The 17,082-nt window shown below is 44.4% G+C and overlaps 2 protein-coding genes across 8 annotated transcripts in view; one reads left to right on the top strand and one right to left on the bottom strand.

Moving 5' to 3' along the window:
• Positions 1 to 3,722: 3,722 nt before the first annotated feature.
• On the bottom strand, positions 3,723 to 6,175 carry POLE3 (DNA polymerase epsilon 3, accessory subunit). Its single transcript, XM_059142784.1, has 4 exons — positions 6,040 to 6,175; positions 5,852 to 5,937; positions 5,515 to 5,633; positions 3,723 to 5,239 (listed from the first exon to the last, which is right to left on the bottom strand). Exons 1-4 carry the CDS (start codon positions 6,103 to 6,105, stop codon positions 5,067 to 5,069), a joined length of 444 nt encoding a protein of 147 aa, XP_058998767.1. The 5' UTR covers positions 6,106 to 6,175; the 3' UTR covers positions 3,723 to 5,066.
• Positions 6,176 to 6,309: 134 nt separating this feature from the next.
• C12H9orf43 (chromosome 12 C9orf43 homolog) overlaps positions 6,310 to 17,082 on the top strand; it is a 34,275-nt gene continuing 23,502 nt past the window's right edge. For 2 of the 7 annotated variants that reach the window (XR_009346497.1, XM_059142783.1), the window contains exons 1-5: positions 6,434 to 6,732; positions 8,607 to 10,279; positions 10,382 to 10,532; positions 14,306 to 14,384; positions 16,400 to 16,500. Coding sequence is in view for 6 of the 7 variants with exons in the window: in XM_059142783.1 (XP_058998766.1) it covers positions 10,129 to 10,279; positions 10,382 to 10,532; positions 14,306 to 14,384; positions 16,400 to 16,500 (482 nt within the window). In the remaining variant the exon portion in view is untranslated. Of the gene's footprint in view, positions 6,733 to 7,878; positions 8,052 to 8,606; positions 10,280 to 10,381; positions 10,533 to 14,305; positions 14,385 to 16,399; positions 16,501 to 17,082 lie in introns of those variants that run through there. The other 5 variants (XM_059142780.1, XM_059142779.1, XM_059142778.1 and 2 more) reach the window with 5 other exon arrangements.

Below are 17,082 nucleotides of genomic sequence, written 5' to 3'. Positions count from 1 at the left end.
TTAAATAATTTGCCCCATGTCACACTGGACTTCCTCTGCAATGCCTGCTAGTAGGTTCCTTCAACTCATAGGGGTAGTTTGGATTCCCTGCTCATTTCTTTTATGACACCTGTTCCATCTGAGTTTAACTAAGCGTAATTAGGACCATCTACCTCAAAGAACCCAAAAAGAATGAAAAATTTAAGAATGCTGCTATTTGGTGTAATCTGTTTTTCATATGTTTCTCTTATTCTTGGCAGAAAGACCTGTTTCCATTCTCTACCCGACCCCAAGTTGTTGAAAACAATTTTACCTTCGTCTCTCAGTCTTATCCACAAAAAGTATTGTGAATGCAACAATATGAACAAATCTTAAACATTATGTTAGGCAAAAGGAGTCAGACACAAGAATACATATTGTATGATTTCGTTTATATGAAATACAAACCAGGCAAAATTTACTTGTGCTGTTGGAAGTTAGGATAGCGATTACTATTGGGGAAGACAGGCAGTGCCCAGATGGGAGGCCACAGGGGCTTATTAGGGTGCTGGTCATGCTGTTTATTGATCTGAGTGTGAGTTACATGGATGCCTGTGCAAATTCATCAAGCTCTACATTTATCTGCACCATTTGGTATTTATACTTTAATAAGAAGTGAAAAACAAAACAAAATAACCCACAAAATTTAAAAAACCTACTGAACTATTGTGAATGCTTCCCAGGTAGGTATAGGGCATTGTGCTAAATGCTCTGAAGTGTATAAAAATAGAGATGAGGGGTTGCCAGGGGCTAGAGGGAGGAAAGCATGGGGAATAAGTGCTTGACAGGTACAGGGTTTTATTTTGGGGTGATGAAAATGTTTTGGAACTAGATAGAAGTAGTGGTTGTACAACATTGTGAATGTGCTAAATGCCCTGAATTGGTGATTTAAAAATGGTTAATTTTATGTTCTGTGAATATCATCTCTATTAAAAGATCAAATTGGGGGGTGCTTGGGTGGCTCATTCAGTTGGGCAGTTGACTCTTGGTTTCTGCTCAGGTCATGATCTTAGGGCTGGCGTCGGGCTCCACACTCAACAGGGTGTCTGTTGGCGATTCTCTCTCTTCCTCTCCTTCTGCCCCTCCTCTTGCTCATTTGTTTGCACTCTCAAAAAAAAAGATTATATTTTTTTGAAATAGATTGCGACAGATTTTGACACAGGTTACACCAAACTGCAGCATTCTTAAATTTTTCACTCTCTTGGGACTTAAAAAAAAAAAGTTTCACTTACTTATTAGAGAGAATGAGAGAGAGAGAGAGAGAGCAGGAGAAGGGAGAGGGTGGAAGGAGAAGCAGACTCCTTGTGACGCGGGACTAGATCCTGGAACTCCAGGATTATGACCTGAGCCAAAGGCAGTTGCCCAACCAACTAAGACACCCAGGGGCCCTCAGATAAATTAAAATCTTCTTCTTCTTCTTCTTTAAATTTTACTTATTTATTTGGCAGGCAGAGAGAGAGGAGGAAGCAGGTTCCCCGCTGAGCAAAGAACCCAATGTGGGGCTCGATCCCAGGACCCTGGGATCATGACCCAAGCCAAAGGCAGAGGCTTTAACCCACTGAGCCACCCAGGCGCCTCCAGATAAATTAAAATCTTAAAACAACAACAACAACAACAACAACAACAACCCTGATTTAAAAGAAAAGATAAAATCAGCTCACTGAATGCAACGTAGTATTCTGGAATGGCTCCTGGAACAAAAAAGCGTGTTAGCAGAAAACCTGGTGAAATACAAAAAGTTTGGTATTTGGTGGTTTTTTTTTTTTCTCAGTTTTGACTAATGTACTGTGGTTACGTTAAGACATCAACATTAGGGAAAGCTAGGTGAATTGCACGGGAACTCTCTGCACTCTGCAACTTTTTTGAAAACTAAAATCGTTCCAAAGTAAAAAGTTCATTAAAGAAAAAAATGAGAAGCAAGGCCTAGTGCCACTAGAACAGGATCCTGGCTTTCATAAGTTAGTGGTAAGATCTTGAGCAAGTCACTTCTCCCTGATGAGCCTCAGTCTCTCATCAGCAAGAATAGGATTACGCTCCAAAAGTAATTTCTTTTTAAGAAGATTTTATTTATTCATTTGAGTGAGTGAGAAGGAGTACATGTGCACAATTTGGGGGAGTGGCAGAGGGAGGGGAAGAAGCAGACTCCCCACCAAGTGGGGAACCCCATACAGGGCTGGATCCCAGGACACTGAGATCATGATCTAAGCCGAAGTTGGGTGCTTAACCAACTGAGCCACCCAGGTGCCCCAGTTAAATTTTTTTTTTTTTTTTTTTTTTTTTTTTTTTTGCTAAGTAATCTTTATACCCAACATGGGGCTCAAACTTACATCAAGATCAAGAGTTGCATGCTTTGCTGAACCAGTCAGATGCCCCTGCAAACATAATTTTGCATGGGTGAAAATGGTAACCTTCCCACTCTCCGAATTCAGATCAGAATCTCTAGGCCTGAAGGGCTGTGGCTTATAAAAGATGGTATTTTTGCCTTAACCTAGTAGGCAACCTTCAAAACTTCAGATACCACTATAGGAAAGATAAAGGTATGCTTGGGAAAGACTGGTTGATAACCTCAGATTCTTCCCAGTTTTTGTTTGTTTTTACCACCTCAAGGTCAAGACTCACAGTTTTCACCAACTTAACCAGCCGGGCACCTCCTAAATTTTGTAGTTTTTTTTTTTTTTTTTTTAAAGATTTTATGTATTTATTTGACAGAAAGAAATCACAAGTAGGCAGAGAGAGAGAGGGAAGCAGGCCCCCCGCTGAGCAGAGAGCCCGATGCGGGACTCGATCCCAGGACCCTGAGATCATGACCCGAGCCGAAGGCAGCGGCTTAACTCACTGAGCCACCCAGGCGCCCCTAAATTTTATAGTTTTAAGTCGTACTTCCCACTCTCAGGAAACCTGATTTTCTGAGGTAGACAAAGTTTGGGAAGATGTAAAGCCATATGGAGGGAGAGTTCTTTTGGGATTCATTGACAGGAAGCTTACAATGAAGTAGAAACAGACTGGAGTAGGTGAGAAGGCAAGCCTCCTGAGACAGGTTTTGCATACCGGGTCTAAGTATGGATTTAATGAGAAGCAGTGAAGGACTAGAATATAGCAAAGTTCCGGGAAGATCTGCGTGGCAAATGGTACACAGGGGAAGCTGGGGCAAGCAGAGATGTAGTAGGAAACAGTTCAAAGGAAGCCAGAGGAGTTGAGATGGGACTTGAGAGCTTAGCTGAGTGGTGCTTATGGGAATGAAGAATGGATGTTTCTGTTGTGGAGAAGGGAAAAGCCACCAGATCTAATGACTACTGGGGTTGCAACTGTATGAAATGTTATTTATAAATTCATGATTTGAAAAAGCTTTGTAGATTAGAGGTAATACAGCATTGTAGTTGACATCATGAAGGTAAAGGTAGTTCTCCTTGATAGGATTTCAGAGTTCATACCTGAAAGCATTTAGAACAGTTCAGACACATAGTAGGTACTCAATAAACGTTGAGTCATTGAGCAACTAGTAACGCAACAGAGTGCCCAGCAGAGCCATGGAAAGCTCTTGCTGTGTGTGAAGAGCGGCATCTGCTGGTCATCCAAGGCAACGCGGATCCTATATTTCCAAAGATCTGGCCCAGTCCACATTCTGAAAACTATATAATACAGGGATGATCGGTGCATCCTCCCCCAGACGCCTACCATAAACAAGCAGGATGAAACAGGAGTCATTACTTTTAACAAGAATGTTCTTTATTTTTACAAAGCATAATTTTCCTCAACATCTTCACTCATTTGTCAACAAAGTTTTGACTGTATTCATTTAACAAATTAACAGTGTCAAACTACACACATTTGACTACCTGTCACCCTCCAAGCGCTCAACTTAGAGACAAACAAAAAAGTGCTCGGAGCACCAAATATCAAGAGAAAGAAAAAAAACAACTAGAAGAAAGGTCAACAGAGTCACTTCAGAAGCAGTTAAACAGGATGGTTTTTTTTGCGGTGAGCATTAGATTCCTGAGCACCATCAGATTTTTGCACTTTGGGATGTTAAGCAGTTTATCAAAGTTCCTGGGTTGGCAGACGTGAGAAACAGAGGGAGAGAGAAAGTGGGAACTGGGAACAGAGGAGAGGCATAAGAGAGACAGGAAAGGAGAAGCACAGAGGGAGAAAGTTGTGCCTAGAAGAAATAAAGTTTGAAATTTGTCATGAATTGGAAGAATGAAAAACGAGAGCCACAAGCCTGGGAAATGGACTACAAGAGAAAGTCTGGAATTTTATACCTTCCAGGAGGTGACCATAAATCCTAAAGTCATACAGTGGTAGGCAGTGAGGTGCACCTAAGACTAAGCCATCTTTTGTTTTGTTTTGTGGTAAAAGTAAGATATTGGCACACTTGCTTGACTAATTCCGTTCTACACGGCTGATTTAAAAGCATATGTGCCCAGAGCACGGCCACCCCAGCAGGTCAAATGCCTATCAGGCAAGATAGAGGAGCTCTGAGCCAAGTGGGTCTGGAGAAATAAAAATTCAATTAATATTCCTGTCAAGTGAAGAGACAACAGATTTCATTCTTCTCCTGTAACCTTTTAGTAGTTTCCTAAAGCTAAACACATTCTGACCACTTTAATAAGCCAGTATTGCCAAATCTTGTACAATCAAAACAGGCTGAGCATGCTCAAAGCCCCAACTTTTTGAGCTTTCACTACCTCCGTGATCTGGGACACAGAAGGCGGCATGGAAGTCGTTACTCCTTTTTGGGGGGACGTTAGGAAGGGAACTGGGGATCAAAAACCGCCTAACCACAAGTAAACAAAAGAGATCAAACTGACTAATCAAATTAGCCATTCAGAATCCCTCTTGCCAAAAGTCATTACCTTCAGACGGATTCGGCAAAATGGGATTCCACTACTCTGATGGAAGCGCTGGTTTTGATAATTTTAGTCAGTTTTTATTTTGATCTTCTCAGGCTTTTCTGGCTGAGATTACTCTTCCCAGCGGGGAAAAGCTTCTCACAAACGTACCACATTTCCGGGTGGTACCATCCAAGGTGCCACAGTCTTCCCATCCCATTAGTTGTCCACTTCCTCCTCTTCATTCTGTTCCTCTTCTTCCAGCCTTTCCTCGTCTTCCTCGTTGTCCTCATCCCTGCTCTTGTCTTGCTCTTCTGCATCTGTTTTCTTGTCTTTGTCCTTCTTCTTTTGCTCTGAAGCTTCCTTTTTGCCTTTCTGCTCTCTCCTGTATGCTGCGAGGAGGAAGGTGGGGGTGAGGAGGCAGGGCCGAACCCGACCGACCACAGCAGCTAACGCCACCGAAAGGCTGGGGCAGAGAAGGGGCACGTAACCTGCTCAGCATCACAGATCAGATCTGAGGCGGCACCACCTGAACGGATCCTGAGTCACATGCAGTCCTGGCTTCCTGTTCTTACAGGGACGCAAGCTGAGCAGACTCAGGGCCAGGTGAGCAGGTCACAAAGGATGGACATCTTTTACTCGGCTCTACAAAGGAAAGGGTCATTACCTTCCAGAGCTTCTTTCAACGGGGTAACGAACCGCTGGAACTCCATCTCTTCCATGGCCGAGAGCACGTCACTGGCATTCAGGGTCTTGCGTTTCCCTTTCATCGCGAAGTTGTTGGCGCTGAAAAAAAAAAAAAAAAAAAAAAAGATGGAAGGCCGTCGGGGGCCTGTCAGACCCACTCTTGTCCGGTAAGGGGTGGGAAGCGGGCACCAGAGAACCCTCCGCACTGAGGTAGAGCACAACTGTTGGGGTGTGAGGGATTCCAGGCCAGGGGGGGTCTCTGCGGCTCCCTTCTGCCCCCGGCCCAGCTAAGCTCTGGCTCGCTCAGCCCGCCTCACCAGGAAGTGGCGTACAGCACGAAGACGCTGGCGGCGCGGGAGATGGCGCTGCGGGCCTCCTTGGAAATGTTGACACCGTCCGGGAGCTGGGAAAAGAGCGTGGGTGAGTAAAGCTACCAGCCCAAGACCTGCTTCCCCAGCAGCCCGCCCGGCCGCCCCTGGCCCATCCGCCAGGCAGAGCTGCCCACCGCTTCCTTGATGATCCTCGTGATGACGGCATTGGGCAGGTTTAGGTCCTCGGGCCTCTCCGCCATTGCCGACGGCGCCGAGGCCCGCGCCTCCGTCTCAAGCCGCTTCCTCAGGCCGCCACGGCGTCCGGACTTCCCGCGTCGCCACAGTCTGATCCAAACCGGCTTCCGTCCCGCCCCACGTCGCCCCCACTGTGTCCCATAATGCCCCGCGCGCCACAGCCGTCTTCTTCACCCAGCCCCGCCTCCGCCTCGAGTCGCCCATGCATCCAAACTTTCCACGTCGCAACGGTTTTGGCCCTCCCGGGCTTCCGTCCGATCCCACGGGGACCCAGCGAGCGTCCCTTCCCAAGCTCGTTTCCTCGCTTCTTGCCTTCACCACGTCTGGAGACGTCGTAGCAGCTCAAGTATGGCTCACTGGAGCTTCCGTCCCTTCCCCACAGTGCTCTGCGCCGCTGCCTGGCAACGGCCCTTGCCTGGCGGCTAGCGTGGGAGACGAAGGCGTGGACTGAGCGGACAGGGCGGAGCTCCTTCCAACGTAGAGCAGGGGCGGGATCCCACCACGTCTCTCAGGCGGCCCGAGGGGGTCTCGTTTTCCTAGTGGGTTTGGCTTTTCGGCGGTTTGGCGTGGTCCTTGCTGGCGCTGCCCGCCGAGGCCGAACTCTTTAACTTCACTCTTCTGGAACGAAGCGGGTATCTTTTTTCAGTTCTGCGGGAACTGACGTCCATGTTTAATCTTTTCACACCTCCCAACTTCGTAATAGTCGCATTAAGGATAATTGTCGCCTAGAATGGTTAACGCAGACGCCTTTGCCAGTACAGCGCTAATGCTGGTGACAGGAATGGGCATGACTAGACCTCGGGCCTCAGTTCGGGCTGGTCAGGTAGCGAAAGGGCAGCAAGCAGCCGGTTGTAAGGATAACGCGACATTGCATTCCATTAAAAAGCAAACCCTGTTAAAATTGTTTTTTAGTTCTTTGGCTTAATGCATCATACATCTCAGTCAAAAGCATTAGCATGGTTTTTCAGTGGCTTTGCAGCTGTATCATTTTCATGTATGTGGGTAGAAATTGTCCTCTATCCCACTGAGCATGAATCCTTTTTTTCTTGAAACATGCTGTCTCTTATCACCCTTAACTTTCCTGCTTTTTATTTTTATTATTTAAGATTTTTGTTTATTTATTTGACAGAGAGAGACACACGGAGAGAGAGAGAGAGAGAGAGAGAGAGAACACAAGCAGGCAGAGTGGGAGAGGGAGAAGCAGGCTTCCTGTGGAGCAGGGAACCCCACGTGGCACTGTATCCCAGGATCGTGGGCGCATGACCCGAGGCACTCCAGCACCAATTTCCTGCCCTTTTTTTTTTTTTTTTTAAAGTATTTACTTATTTTGAGTAGTTCTACAGGCAAGGTAGGGCTGGAATTCATGACCAGAGAACAAGGTCACAAGCTTTACCATTTGAGCCAATCAGACATCCCAATTTTCCAGCTTTTGACAGGAGACATGAGTACAAATTCTTCCCTATTAGGAGAAAAACAAAAGCAAACACGGTGATAAACGGCAACTGAAACTGCATTAGTTAGCGACTATAGGGTTTGGGGGGAACTCTCCATCTGGAGAAAACAGGTCTGGTTTAAAGATACCAGGAGAGGGCACCTGGGTGGCTCAGTGTGTTAAGCCTCTGCCTTCAGCTCAGGTCATGATCTCAGGGTCCTGGGATCAAGCCCTGCATGGGCTCTTTGCTCAGCGGGGAGCCTGCTTCCCTCTCTCTCTCTCTGCCTGCCTCTCTGCCTACTTGTGATCTCTGTCTGTCAAATAAATAAATAAAATTAAAAAAAAAAAAAAAGATACCAGGAGAGACTCCCCTCTATCCAATTGCTGTCTAGTTGGAATTGGGACCCCTGCATTGTCAAATATTTTTATCTTTAAGAAGAACCAGAAATCTGAACATGGACTATTTCCACTTTAAAAAAAAAGAGCTGAAAATGCAGGCCAAACAAAACAAGTCACAGGGTAGGTGTGGTGCCATACCAGTAGTTTGTTATCTCTGGTCTAATTTATAAGCTGTTTAGAAAAGGGACTTACTTTGGTCATTACTGTTCTCTATGCCTGCAACAGGTTGCATCTCATATGTGGTAGTCAATAAATGTGTTGAATAAAAGGAAGAAGAAATGGATACTGTCCTTAAAAAGGGAATCTGATGTCCATCTTTTATCTTTTCTCCCCTCCCAACTTTGTAATAATTGCATTAAGGAGCAGGTGGTAGGGATTGCCTAAACTATTTCTAGGGAGACAAAGATGATACTATTGAGCCCCTATCATTTTTTAAAAGATTTTATTTATTTATTTGACAGAGATCACAAGTAGGCAGGGGGTGGGGTGGGGGGGGAAGCAGGCTCCCCACCGAGCAGAGAGCCGGACACGGGGCTCGATCCCAGGACCCTGGGACCACAACCTGAGCCGAAGGCAGAGGCTTTAACCCACTGAGCCATCCAGGCATCCCACCCCTACCATATTTTATACATAAAAGTACATTATTTCTCTTAATGCTTCTACAATTCTACTTAGGGATTTCCTGTCCCCTCTTTATTTGTGGAAACGAGCTGAGAGAGGGGATATCACTTGCCTGCGACCATACAGCCAGTAGATGAAAAGCCAGAGGCCTCTAATGTCAGCGTAAGTCTACTGATCTACTGTTGGAGCAAAGCCATTCATTTCTGTTGGGTATTTTAGCTGCCTGTGTGAGAATTGGAGCGTATTGAAAAATGAAGTATGTTTTCCAAAGGCGTGAGCTATCTAAAGCCATCTTAAATGCTGTGATTACATTAGTTCTGATTTGGAGATGGTAGTATGTTCTCCCTAATGATTAATGAAGGGGAAAAGGAAAATGGTGCTAATACTTATTTTGAACTATATGCCAGACCTTTTAATATTCATTAATCTTTGTTTGGTTTTCTTTTTAAAGATTTTATTTATTTATTTGACAGAGATCACAAGTAGGTGGAGAGGCAGACAGACAAAGAGGAGGAAGCAGGCTCCCTGCCAAGTAGAGAGCCTGATGTGGGGCTCCATCCCAGGATCCGGGGATCATGACCCGAGCGGAAAGCAGAGGCTTTAACTCCCTGAGCCACTCAGGCGCCCCCATTAACTAATCTTTGTAATGATCCTGTGAAATAGGCTTATCCTCATTTTGCAGGCAAGGAACCTATAACTCAGATTGCTTAAGACTCTGGTCACTCGGCTACTAAATGGCCAAGCAGGAGACTTTATGAAGTTAGTCTGCTCCAAAAACTTGCTATTCTACTTCATGCTGAGATGTTTTCAAACTTGCTTGTTATCCAGTTCTTAAAAGATTTTAATTATAATATGGTCAACATATAGTATTGTAGTGTCAGGTGCACAACTTAGTGATTCAGCAATTCTATACATTTCTTGGTGATCACCACAATAAAAACATTTACCCCCATCACCTATTTCACCCTTCCCCCCACCCACGTCCTCTCTGGTGACTGTCAGTTTGTTCTCTATAGTTGAGAGTCTGGCCTGTATCTTTTTTGTTTGTTTGTTTGTTTTGTTTCTTAAATGCAACAAGAATGAAATCCTATATTTGTCTTTCCTCTGACTGACTTATTTCACTGAGCATTGTACCCCCTGGCTCCATCCATGTTGCAAATGCCAAGATTTCATTCTTTTTAAAGATTTTATTTATTTATTTGACAGAGAGAGAGATCACAAGTAGGCAGAGAGGCAGGCAGAGAGGGAGGGGGAAGCAGGCTTCTTGCTGAGCAGAGCGCCTATCCCAGGACCCTGAGATCATGACCTGAGACCATGACCTGAGGCTTAACCCACTGAGCCACCCAGGTGCCCCAAGATTTCATTCTTTTTAATGGCTGAGTAGCTTGTTACCCAGTTCTTAATTATCCTGTGACCATCATTTATTTATATGGGTTCACTAGAAATATTTTATGCTTTGATTTCAAATCAAGATCTGGACTGCATGACTGATGTGTAATACACTCTAATTGTATGGTTGTTACTTTAGAGGGTTAGAAAGCTACGAGATGGCTTTTGTACTAAACAATTTATAGCTATGGACTTGCCAGAGGAGAGCCAGTGGGATGAAACCACCTGCCAGCTGGCTGTTTGCCAGCATCCACAATGCTGGGCCACAATCCGCCGGATTGAGAGGGGCCACCCTCGAATCCTGGGCCCCCCGTGCAAAACAGCTCTGCATGATGAAGGTGAATTAGTTAGCCCTACTTCTCCCTTACAAGATTCTTGAACTCCTTGTGTTTGGCTTCCTTTTGACAGATTGTGTATTTTCTTCTGGTCTGTTTTCTCAGACAAACTTCCAGTGCTCACCACTGTCAACATGGCAGATTCCTGCCTCTGGGCCAAGAGACATGCTCATCATCATTTATCAGGATTTACCTTCACCAGACCACGTGCTCTACTATGTCCAGGTGCTAAGTTTGACTCCAAACTCCAAGGCAGGTAAATTAATCATGGAATCTTGTTTTATGAGCCTCCTATCTCAAAATTCTGGGTTGACTTCCTTTACCTATGTAGTAGACTTTGAGAGAGCTGGATTAAAAAACAGTGGTTCAGTTAGAGCAAAAGGAAAGCATTAGTAGTGTTGTAGGAGTTGTTAGAATAAGGGTGTATTAGTTTGCTAGGGTCACTGTAATAAAGTACCCTCAACTCTATGGCTTAAACAACACAAATTTATTTTTTCAGTCTAGGGGCTGGAAGTTCAAGATTAGAGTGCTGATAGAGTTGTTTTCTTCTGAATCCTCTCTCCTTGGCTTGTAGGTGGCCATTTTCTCCCTGTGTCTTAACATGGTCTATCTTCTGTGTATCTTTGTCCTAATTTCCTCTTTTACCTTTTTTTTTTAAGATTTTATTCACTTATTTGAGAGAGGGAGAGAGAGAAGCATGAGTTGGGGGAAGGGCAGAGGGAAAGGCAGACTCCTTTCTGAGCAGGGAGCCCAGTTGATGTGGGGCTCCAGTCCAGGACCCTGGGATCATGACCTGATCCAAAGGTGGATGGATACTTAACCAATTGAGCCACCCAGATACCCTTCCTCTTTTTTTTTTTTTTTTAAAGATTTTATTCATTTGTGTCAGAGAGAGAGAGAGAGAGCGAGTGAGCGCGCACGCACTAGCAGGGGGAATGGCAGACAGAGGGAGAAGCAGGCTCCCCATTGAGCCGGGAGCCCAATGTGGGACTCCATCCCAGGCCCCTGGGATCATGATATGAGCGGAAGGCAGATGCTTAACTGACTGAGCCACCTAACCATCCCATCCCCTTCTTTTTTTTTAAAGTTTTAAATTTTAAACCCTCCTACACTGTTGATGGGAAGGCAAGCTAGTGCAGCCACTCTGGAAAACAGCATGGAGGTTCCTCAAAAAGTTGAAAATAGAGCTACAGCAATCATACTACTGGGTATTTACCCTAAAGGTACAAATGTAGTGATCTGAAGGGGCATGTGCACCCAAATGTTTATAGCAGCAATGTCCACAATAGCCGAACTATGGAAAGAACCTAGATGTCCATCAACAGATGAATGGATAAAGAAGATGTGGTATATATACACAATGGAATACTATGCAGCCATCAAAAGAAATGAAATCTTGCCATTTGTGACAACGTGGATGGAACTAGAGAGTATTATGCTTAGTGAAATAAGTCAGTCAGAGAAAGACAATTATCAAATGATCTCCCTGATATGAGGAAGTTGAGAGGAAACGTGGGGAGTTTGGGGGTAGAAAAGGACTAAATGAAACAAGATGGGATTGGGAGGGAGACAAACCATAAGAGACTCTTAATCTCACAAAACAACCTGAGGGTTGCCAGGGGGAGGGGGTGTGGAGAGGGTGGTTGGGTTATGGACGTTGGGGAGGGTATGTGCTATGGTGAGTGCTGTGAAGTGTATAAACTTGGTGATTCACAGACCTGTACCCCTGGGGCTAATAATACATTATATGTTAATAAAAAAATAAAAAATGAAAAAATAAAATTTTAAATTTTAATTCCGATATAGTTAACACAGAGTGCAATATCAGTTTCAGGTATATGATAGAGTGATTCAACCATTCTCTACATTACTCAGTGCTCATGATGACAAGTGTATTCTTAATCCCTTAATTTCCTCTTTTTAACAAGAACACCAGTCATATTGGATTAGGGCCTGTCTCTATGACTTCATTTTACCCTCTTTACCTCCTTAAAGACCCTATCTCCAAATACAATGGGACTCAAATTCTGAGGTATTTTTTTTTAAGATTTTATTTATTTATTTGACAGAAATAACAAGTAGGCAGAGAGGCAGGCAGAGAGAGAGGAGGAAGCAGGCTCTCTGCTGAGCAGAGAGCCTGATGCAGGGCTCGATCCCAGAACCCTGAGATCATGACCTCAGCCGAAGGCAGAGGCTTTAACCCACTGCACCACCCAGGTGCCCCAAATTCTGAGGTATTGAGGGGGTAGGATTCAATGTAAGAATGTGGGGGGCACAGTTCAGCCCACCACAGGGAGTATTTCATCAGCCTCTGCAAGTCGTCTGAGCATGTTGTCCACACACACTATTTTCTTATCTTTTATTTTTAGGTATAAAACTATTCATAAGATCTTGAAGGCAGAAGCAGTGGTTTCCTTTTGAATCTCCTACAAAGCCTAGGCATCCAGTTAGAGCCGCATTGATATGAGAAGCTAAGGGACAGGGATCTGCAGAAAACTTAGACTTGAAACAGTTGGAACCCACGTGGTTTGGAAGCAAGGCACACCTAGAGGCTCTTGTACCAGATCCTTTTCTCCCATTTGATGTAAACAGCCTTTGGTGGTTTCCGCTAGGCTAAAGACAGTATGAGAAAGGATAGGACTACTTTCTGGTTCTCTGAACTTGAACCATGGGAAGAAGGTGGCTTCTCCCAGTCAGGGCCTATGAAGGCCAAGACCATCACTTCGCTCATGTCATCTCTCATTGAATTCACAAATGTGTCTTGGTGGGGAACAATTTGCTGGGCTCTGTGGTAAACAGATTATAGTCTTTACCCCCAAAGGGCTTTCAGCCTTGCTGGGGAGGCCGAGAACTGTCCCATGTGATGAGCATGGAGGGTGGGGGGCCCAGGTGTGTGGAAGCACATGGGATGGAGTCCTCACCCGGGCCACTGTCCTGAGTGCCGATGGCACATGAACCTGTGTACTGAAGTGGGAGCAGTCTGGTGAAGGGGCACTTGCAGGTGGGAGGTGGCTGTGAGGAGAGTTCTAGACTATCGAAAGAGCATATGCCGAGGCCTGGAGGAAAGAGGAAGTTCTTTAGGTGCCAGGAGAAGAGTTCCTTGTGCATGGAACATAAAGCAGGAACGGGAGAGTGGTCAGAGCTGAGTCTGGGGAGCTGGAGTAAAAAGCATATAAATCAGGCTAAGGAGTTGGATCTTTATCTTATATTTCTTTGCTATATTTATTTATTCCTACACTTAATACGGTTTTAAAAAAATAAATATAATAGCAAGTGATATGAAATGTAAGGAGACAGTTTTTTTTCCATAATGTAAAATTGACTATTTTCATTGTTTTTAAGGATACTGTTCTGGGGCATTAAACACATTACAGTGTTGTGCAACCATTCCCACCATCCATTTCCAGAACTTCTTCATCATTTCAAACAGGAACTCCATATCCATTGAACAGTGACTCCCCATTCCCTCCTCCCTCAGCTCCTCTTAATGTCTCTTCTACTTTCTGTCTGTATGAATTTGCCCATTCTAGGTAACTCCTGTAAGTGGAATCATACAATAGTTGTCCTTTTGTGTCTAGCTAGCTTATTTCACTCAGCATTATGGTTTCAAGTTTCATCTGTATTGGAGCGTATATCAGAATTAAATTCCTCATTAAGGCTGAAAAATATTCCATTGTACGTAAATAACTACATTTGGTTTATTTAACATGCTCTGCACGTCTACAGCGAAGGTACTCAGTCAGCTTGTCTTGGTGGTGACATATCTGTCTGTAGTTGGAGAGAGAGAGGCACAGGCCCTGCATTCAGGTTGGTGCAACAAATAGTTGTCAAGTGTTCGCAGTGTGCAATGTCTGTTTGGGAGCTATTCCAGAACAAACAGGCAGAACTTAAGCAAGTGGGGAGATCCTACATTCATTTGGAAAGTATTAAGCCCCAGGTTTTCTGTGGATAAGCAGAAGGCTTTTCCTTGTAGCACTAACTGCCATCCCCATAGCTCTTTTGTGTCTCAGTGTCATGTTCATTTTTTAGGCCTCGGAAGGACTTACCTGACAAAGATTTAATCGACCATCCCGATAGATCTCCTAAAGTAAATCACAGATTAAAAAAGGTACTTCTTCAGCATTTCCTCTTTACTGATGGGAATAAAACACTTGCCTCTGTTTAACATTCAGGATGACTATAATCTGAATAAGGATAATGGTAACACTCTAACATTGGGCCCTTAAGTGTATGCTAGTCTCTGTCCTAATGTCTTTACGTGCTATACTGTTTCCAGAAATCCCCGATAGCAGTGGGATTGATATGTTCCTGTTTAGCATAGGTTAAGACTTTTCTGTCTATATTCTGCATACAGCATGTTCAGCTGCTAAGTAAACCCTGTCATCATATGGGGAAATTAGAATGCTGGAATGTGACACCGAAAGTGGGCCTTCAGGTCATCTACTCTGATGACTGTCAGCCTTTTTAGTTATGACCTACAGTAAGAAATACATTTTACAACAAAATAGCATAGAACAATCTTTATCCTAATTATGAGTAATGCACTCTGATATTTTCTACATTTTCTGTCCTATTCTATTTTGCCTTTTTTTTTTTTTTTTTAGGACAGAGAGTATGTGCATGTGAGCAGGGGAGGGACAGAGGAGAGGGAGAAGGAATCCTAAGAAGGCTCCACACTCAGCATGGAGCCCAGTGCGGGGCTTGATCTCATGACCCTGAGATTATCACCTGAGCCAAAATCAAGAGTCAGACACTTAACCGCCTGAGCCACCCAGGTGCCCTGGTACCCCTCTGTTCTACATTTAAGCAATATAGGCTACAATTCACAAAATTTGATTCTATGATCTATGAATTAGTTGGAGTTGCAACTGAAGAACATTACTGTGGTCTGTCTCACAGGTCTTGCAGTCGAGAAAATTGGGGCCCGGATAAGGAAGTGATTTGCTAAAGCACATAGCTAGTTAGAGGCTGAGCTAAGTGAGAGTTTAGAAAGAAAAACCCTTCTACTTACCTACAATAAAGGGAGATGTACGCTTCTTTGCAGTCTTATGGATGCCTTTTATTTGTTTTAAGAGATACTTCACCTTTCACTGTCACGTGGTAGAGAGTGTAAGGGACAGAGAGAGGGTAGGTGTGTCCGAATGGACGAATGAACAAATCACTCTCCTCACTCTCCTTTGGCCTCTTTAGATTAAATTCGTTTTAAGATCATTATTTGAACGTACATGGCTCAAAACTCAAAAAACATAAAAGGGTAATTTACCATTCAAAGAAGTCTCCCCTATTCCTCCAAGCCAATTAGTTCCTTTTCATGGGGCAACCCTATTTTTTAAAAAATGTATTTATTTATTGGGGGAGGGGAGTGAACATATAAGCATGGAGGAAGGCAGAGGGAGAGGGAGAGAGAAAGAATCTCAAACAGACTTCCCGCTGAGGTCAGGAACTCGGAGCCTGAAGCAGGGCTCAATCCCAGAACCCTGAGATCATGACTTGAGCCAAAATCAAGATTCGAGCACTTAACTGACTGAGCCACTCAAGTGCTCCACAACCCTATTTTTATTAGTTATTTTTTCCCCCTTCCCTATATCCTGCCATGGGTAGGGACTAGATAATTTATAAGGTTTCCTTGAGCACCACTGTTCTGAAATCTTAAATGACTGAGCATGAGAAGTGTTGTGACTTTAACTTTCCTGTAGACACCTATAATTGTAGACAGTCTGTAAAAGCAGAAAACTTGCTCTGTCCCTGCCAATTCCCTCCCTGTTCCCAAATTGTATTGTGTTATCTGCATGGGATCTAAGTGTTTGAAGTGGAGGAGGCAGAATGAGTAGTGTTCCCTTAGGTAAAACCCAAGCTCCCCTTCAGGGGATGGGGTGGGGAGTCCCTCAGTGCTGCCCTAATGTCACAGGGAGGCAGGGGACACTAGTCTCTTAAAATGCTCCCTCTTGCAGAGTACCTCTCCGTGTCTGGTTTCTTGGGGAGTTGTTATGAAGACAATCTGGGGATGAGAAATGTCCTTTTGTCTTTTTCATTAGCGTGATAATTCAGTTCTTAGGCCTGTTCTGAATACCATCAGGAACTGGTACCTTCAAGCCATACATAGGCTTTCCATCTTTCTCTTAGCTTTCAGTGCTGAATTTGAATGAGACACAACTTCCCAACCCTCAAGATGTTAGAAATATGGTTGTAATCTGGATCCCAGAACAACCAGAGAGGCACATGAGGTGAGTATTGTGTCCAGAACTTGGGGGCTTTCCACCCTTGCCTTCTGCAAGTCCCTCCTGCCCCGTGTGGGGGTCCCATTTGTGATCTCCTTTTTAGCCACCTCATTGCAAGTAATAGGAGGCCAACTAGAGAAGAAGGTCATGGTCTCTTATATTTGCCTCTTGCTCCACTGGGGTTTGAGTTAATGCAATTTGTGCTTCCTGCAGCGGGGCTTCTCCATATCAAATCCTCCATGGCAGGAAATAGCATGCGAGGTTGCGCCTGTGTATTTGTGAGCTCTAAGAAACAGTTGCTTCCTACCAGTCTCTCTGTCTGTCTTTCAGATTTTATTTTTTTGAGAGAGAGATTGAGATAGTGAGAGAGGGCACAAGTAGTGAGGAGGGAGAGAGGCAGAGGGAGAAGCAGACTCTCTCCTGAGCAGGGAGCCCCATGTGGCATTCGATCCCAGGACCCTGAGATCATGACCTGAGCTGAAGGCAGACACTTAACATACTGAGCTACCCAGGAACCCCTTTCAGTTTCTCTTATTAGCTATCCCCAGCTCTTGAAAACATTTTCAGTGAAGCACTTGAATCTTTGGT

Source organism: Mustela lutreola, chromosome 12 (genome assembly GCF_030435805.1).
Source record: "Mustela lutreola isolate mMusLut2 chromosome 12, mMusLut2.pri, whole genome shotgun sequence".
Taxonomy (NCBI): domain Eukaryota; kingdom Metazoa; phylum Chordata; class Mammalia; order Carnivora; family Mustelidae; genus Mustela; species Mustela lutreola.
This window is presented reverse-complemented; position numbering and strand designations above follow the sequence as displayed.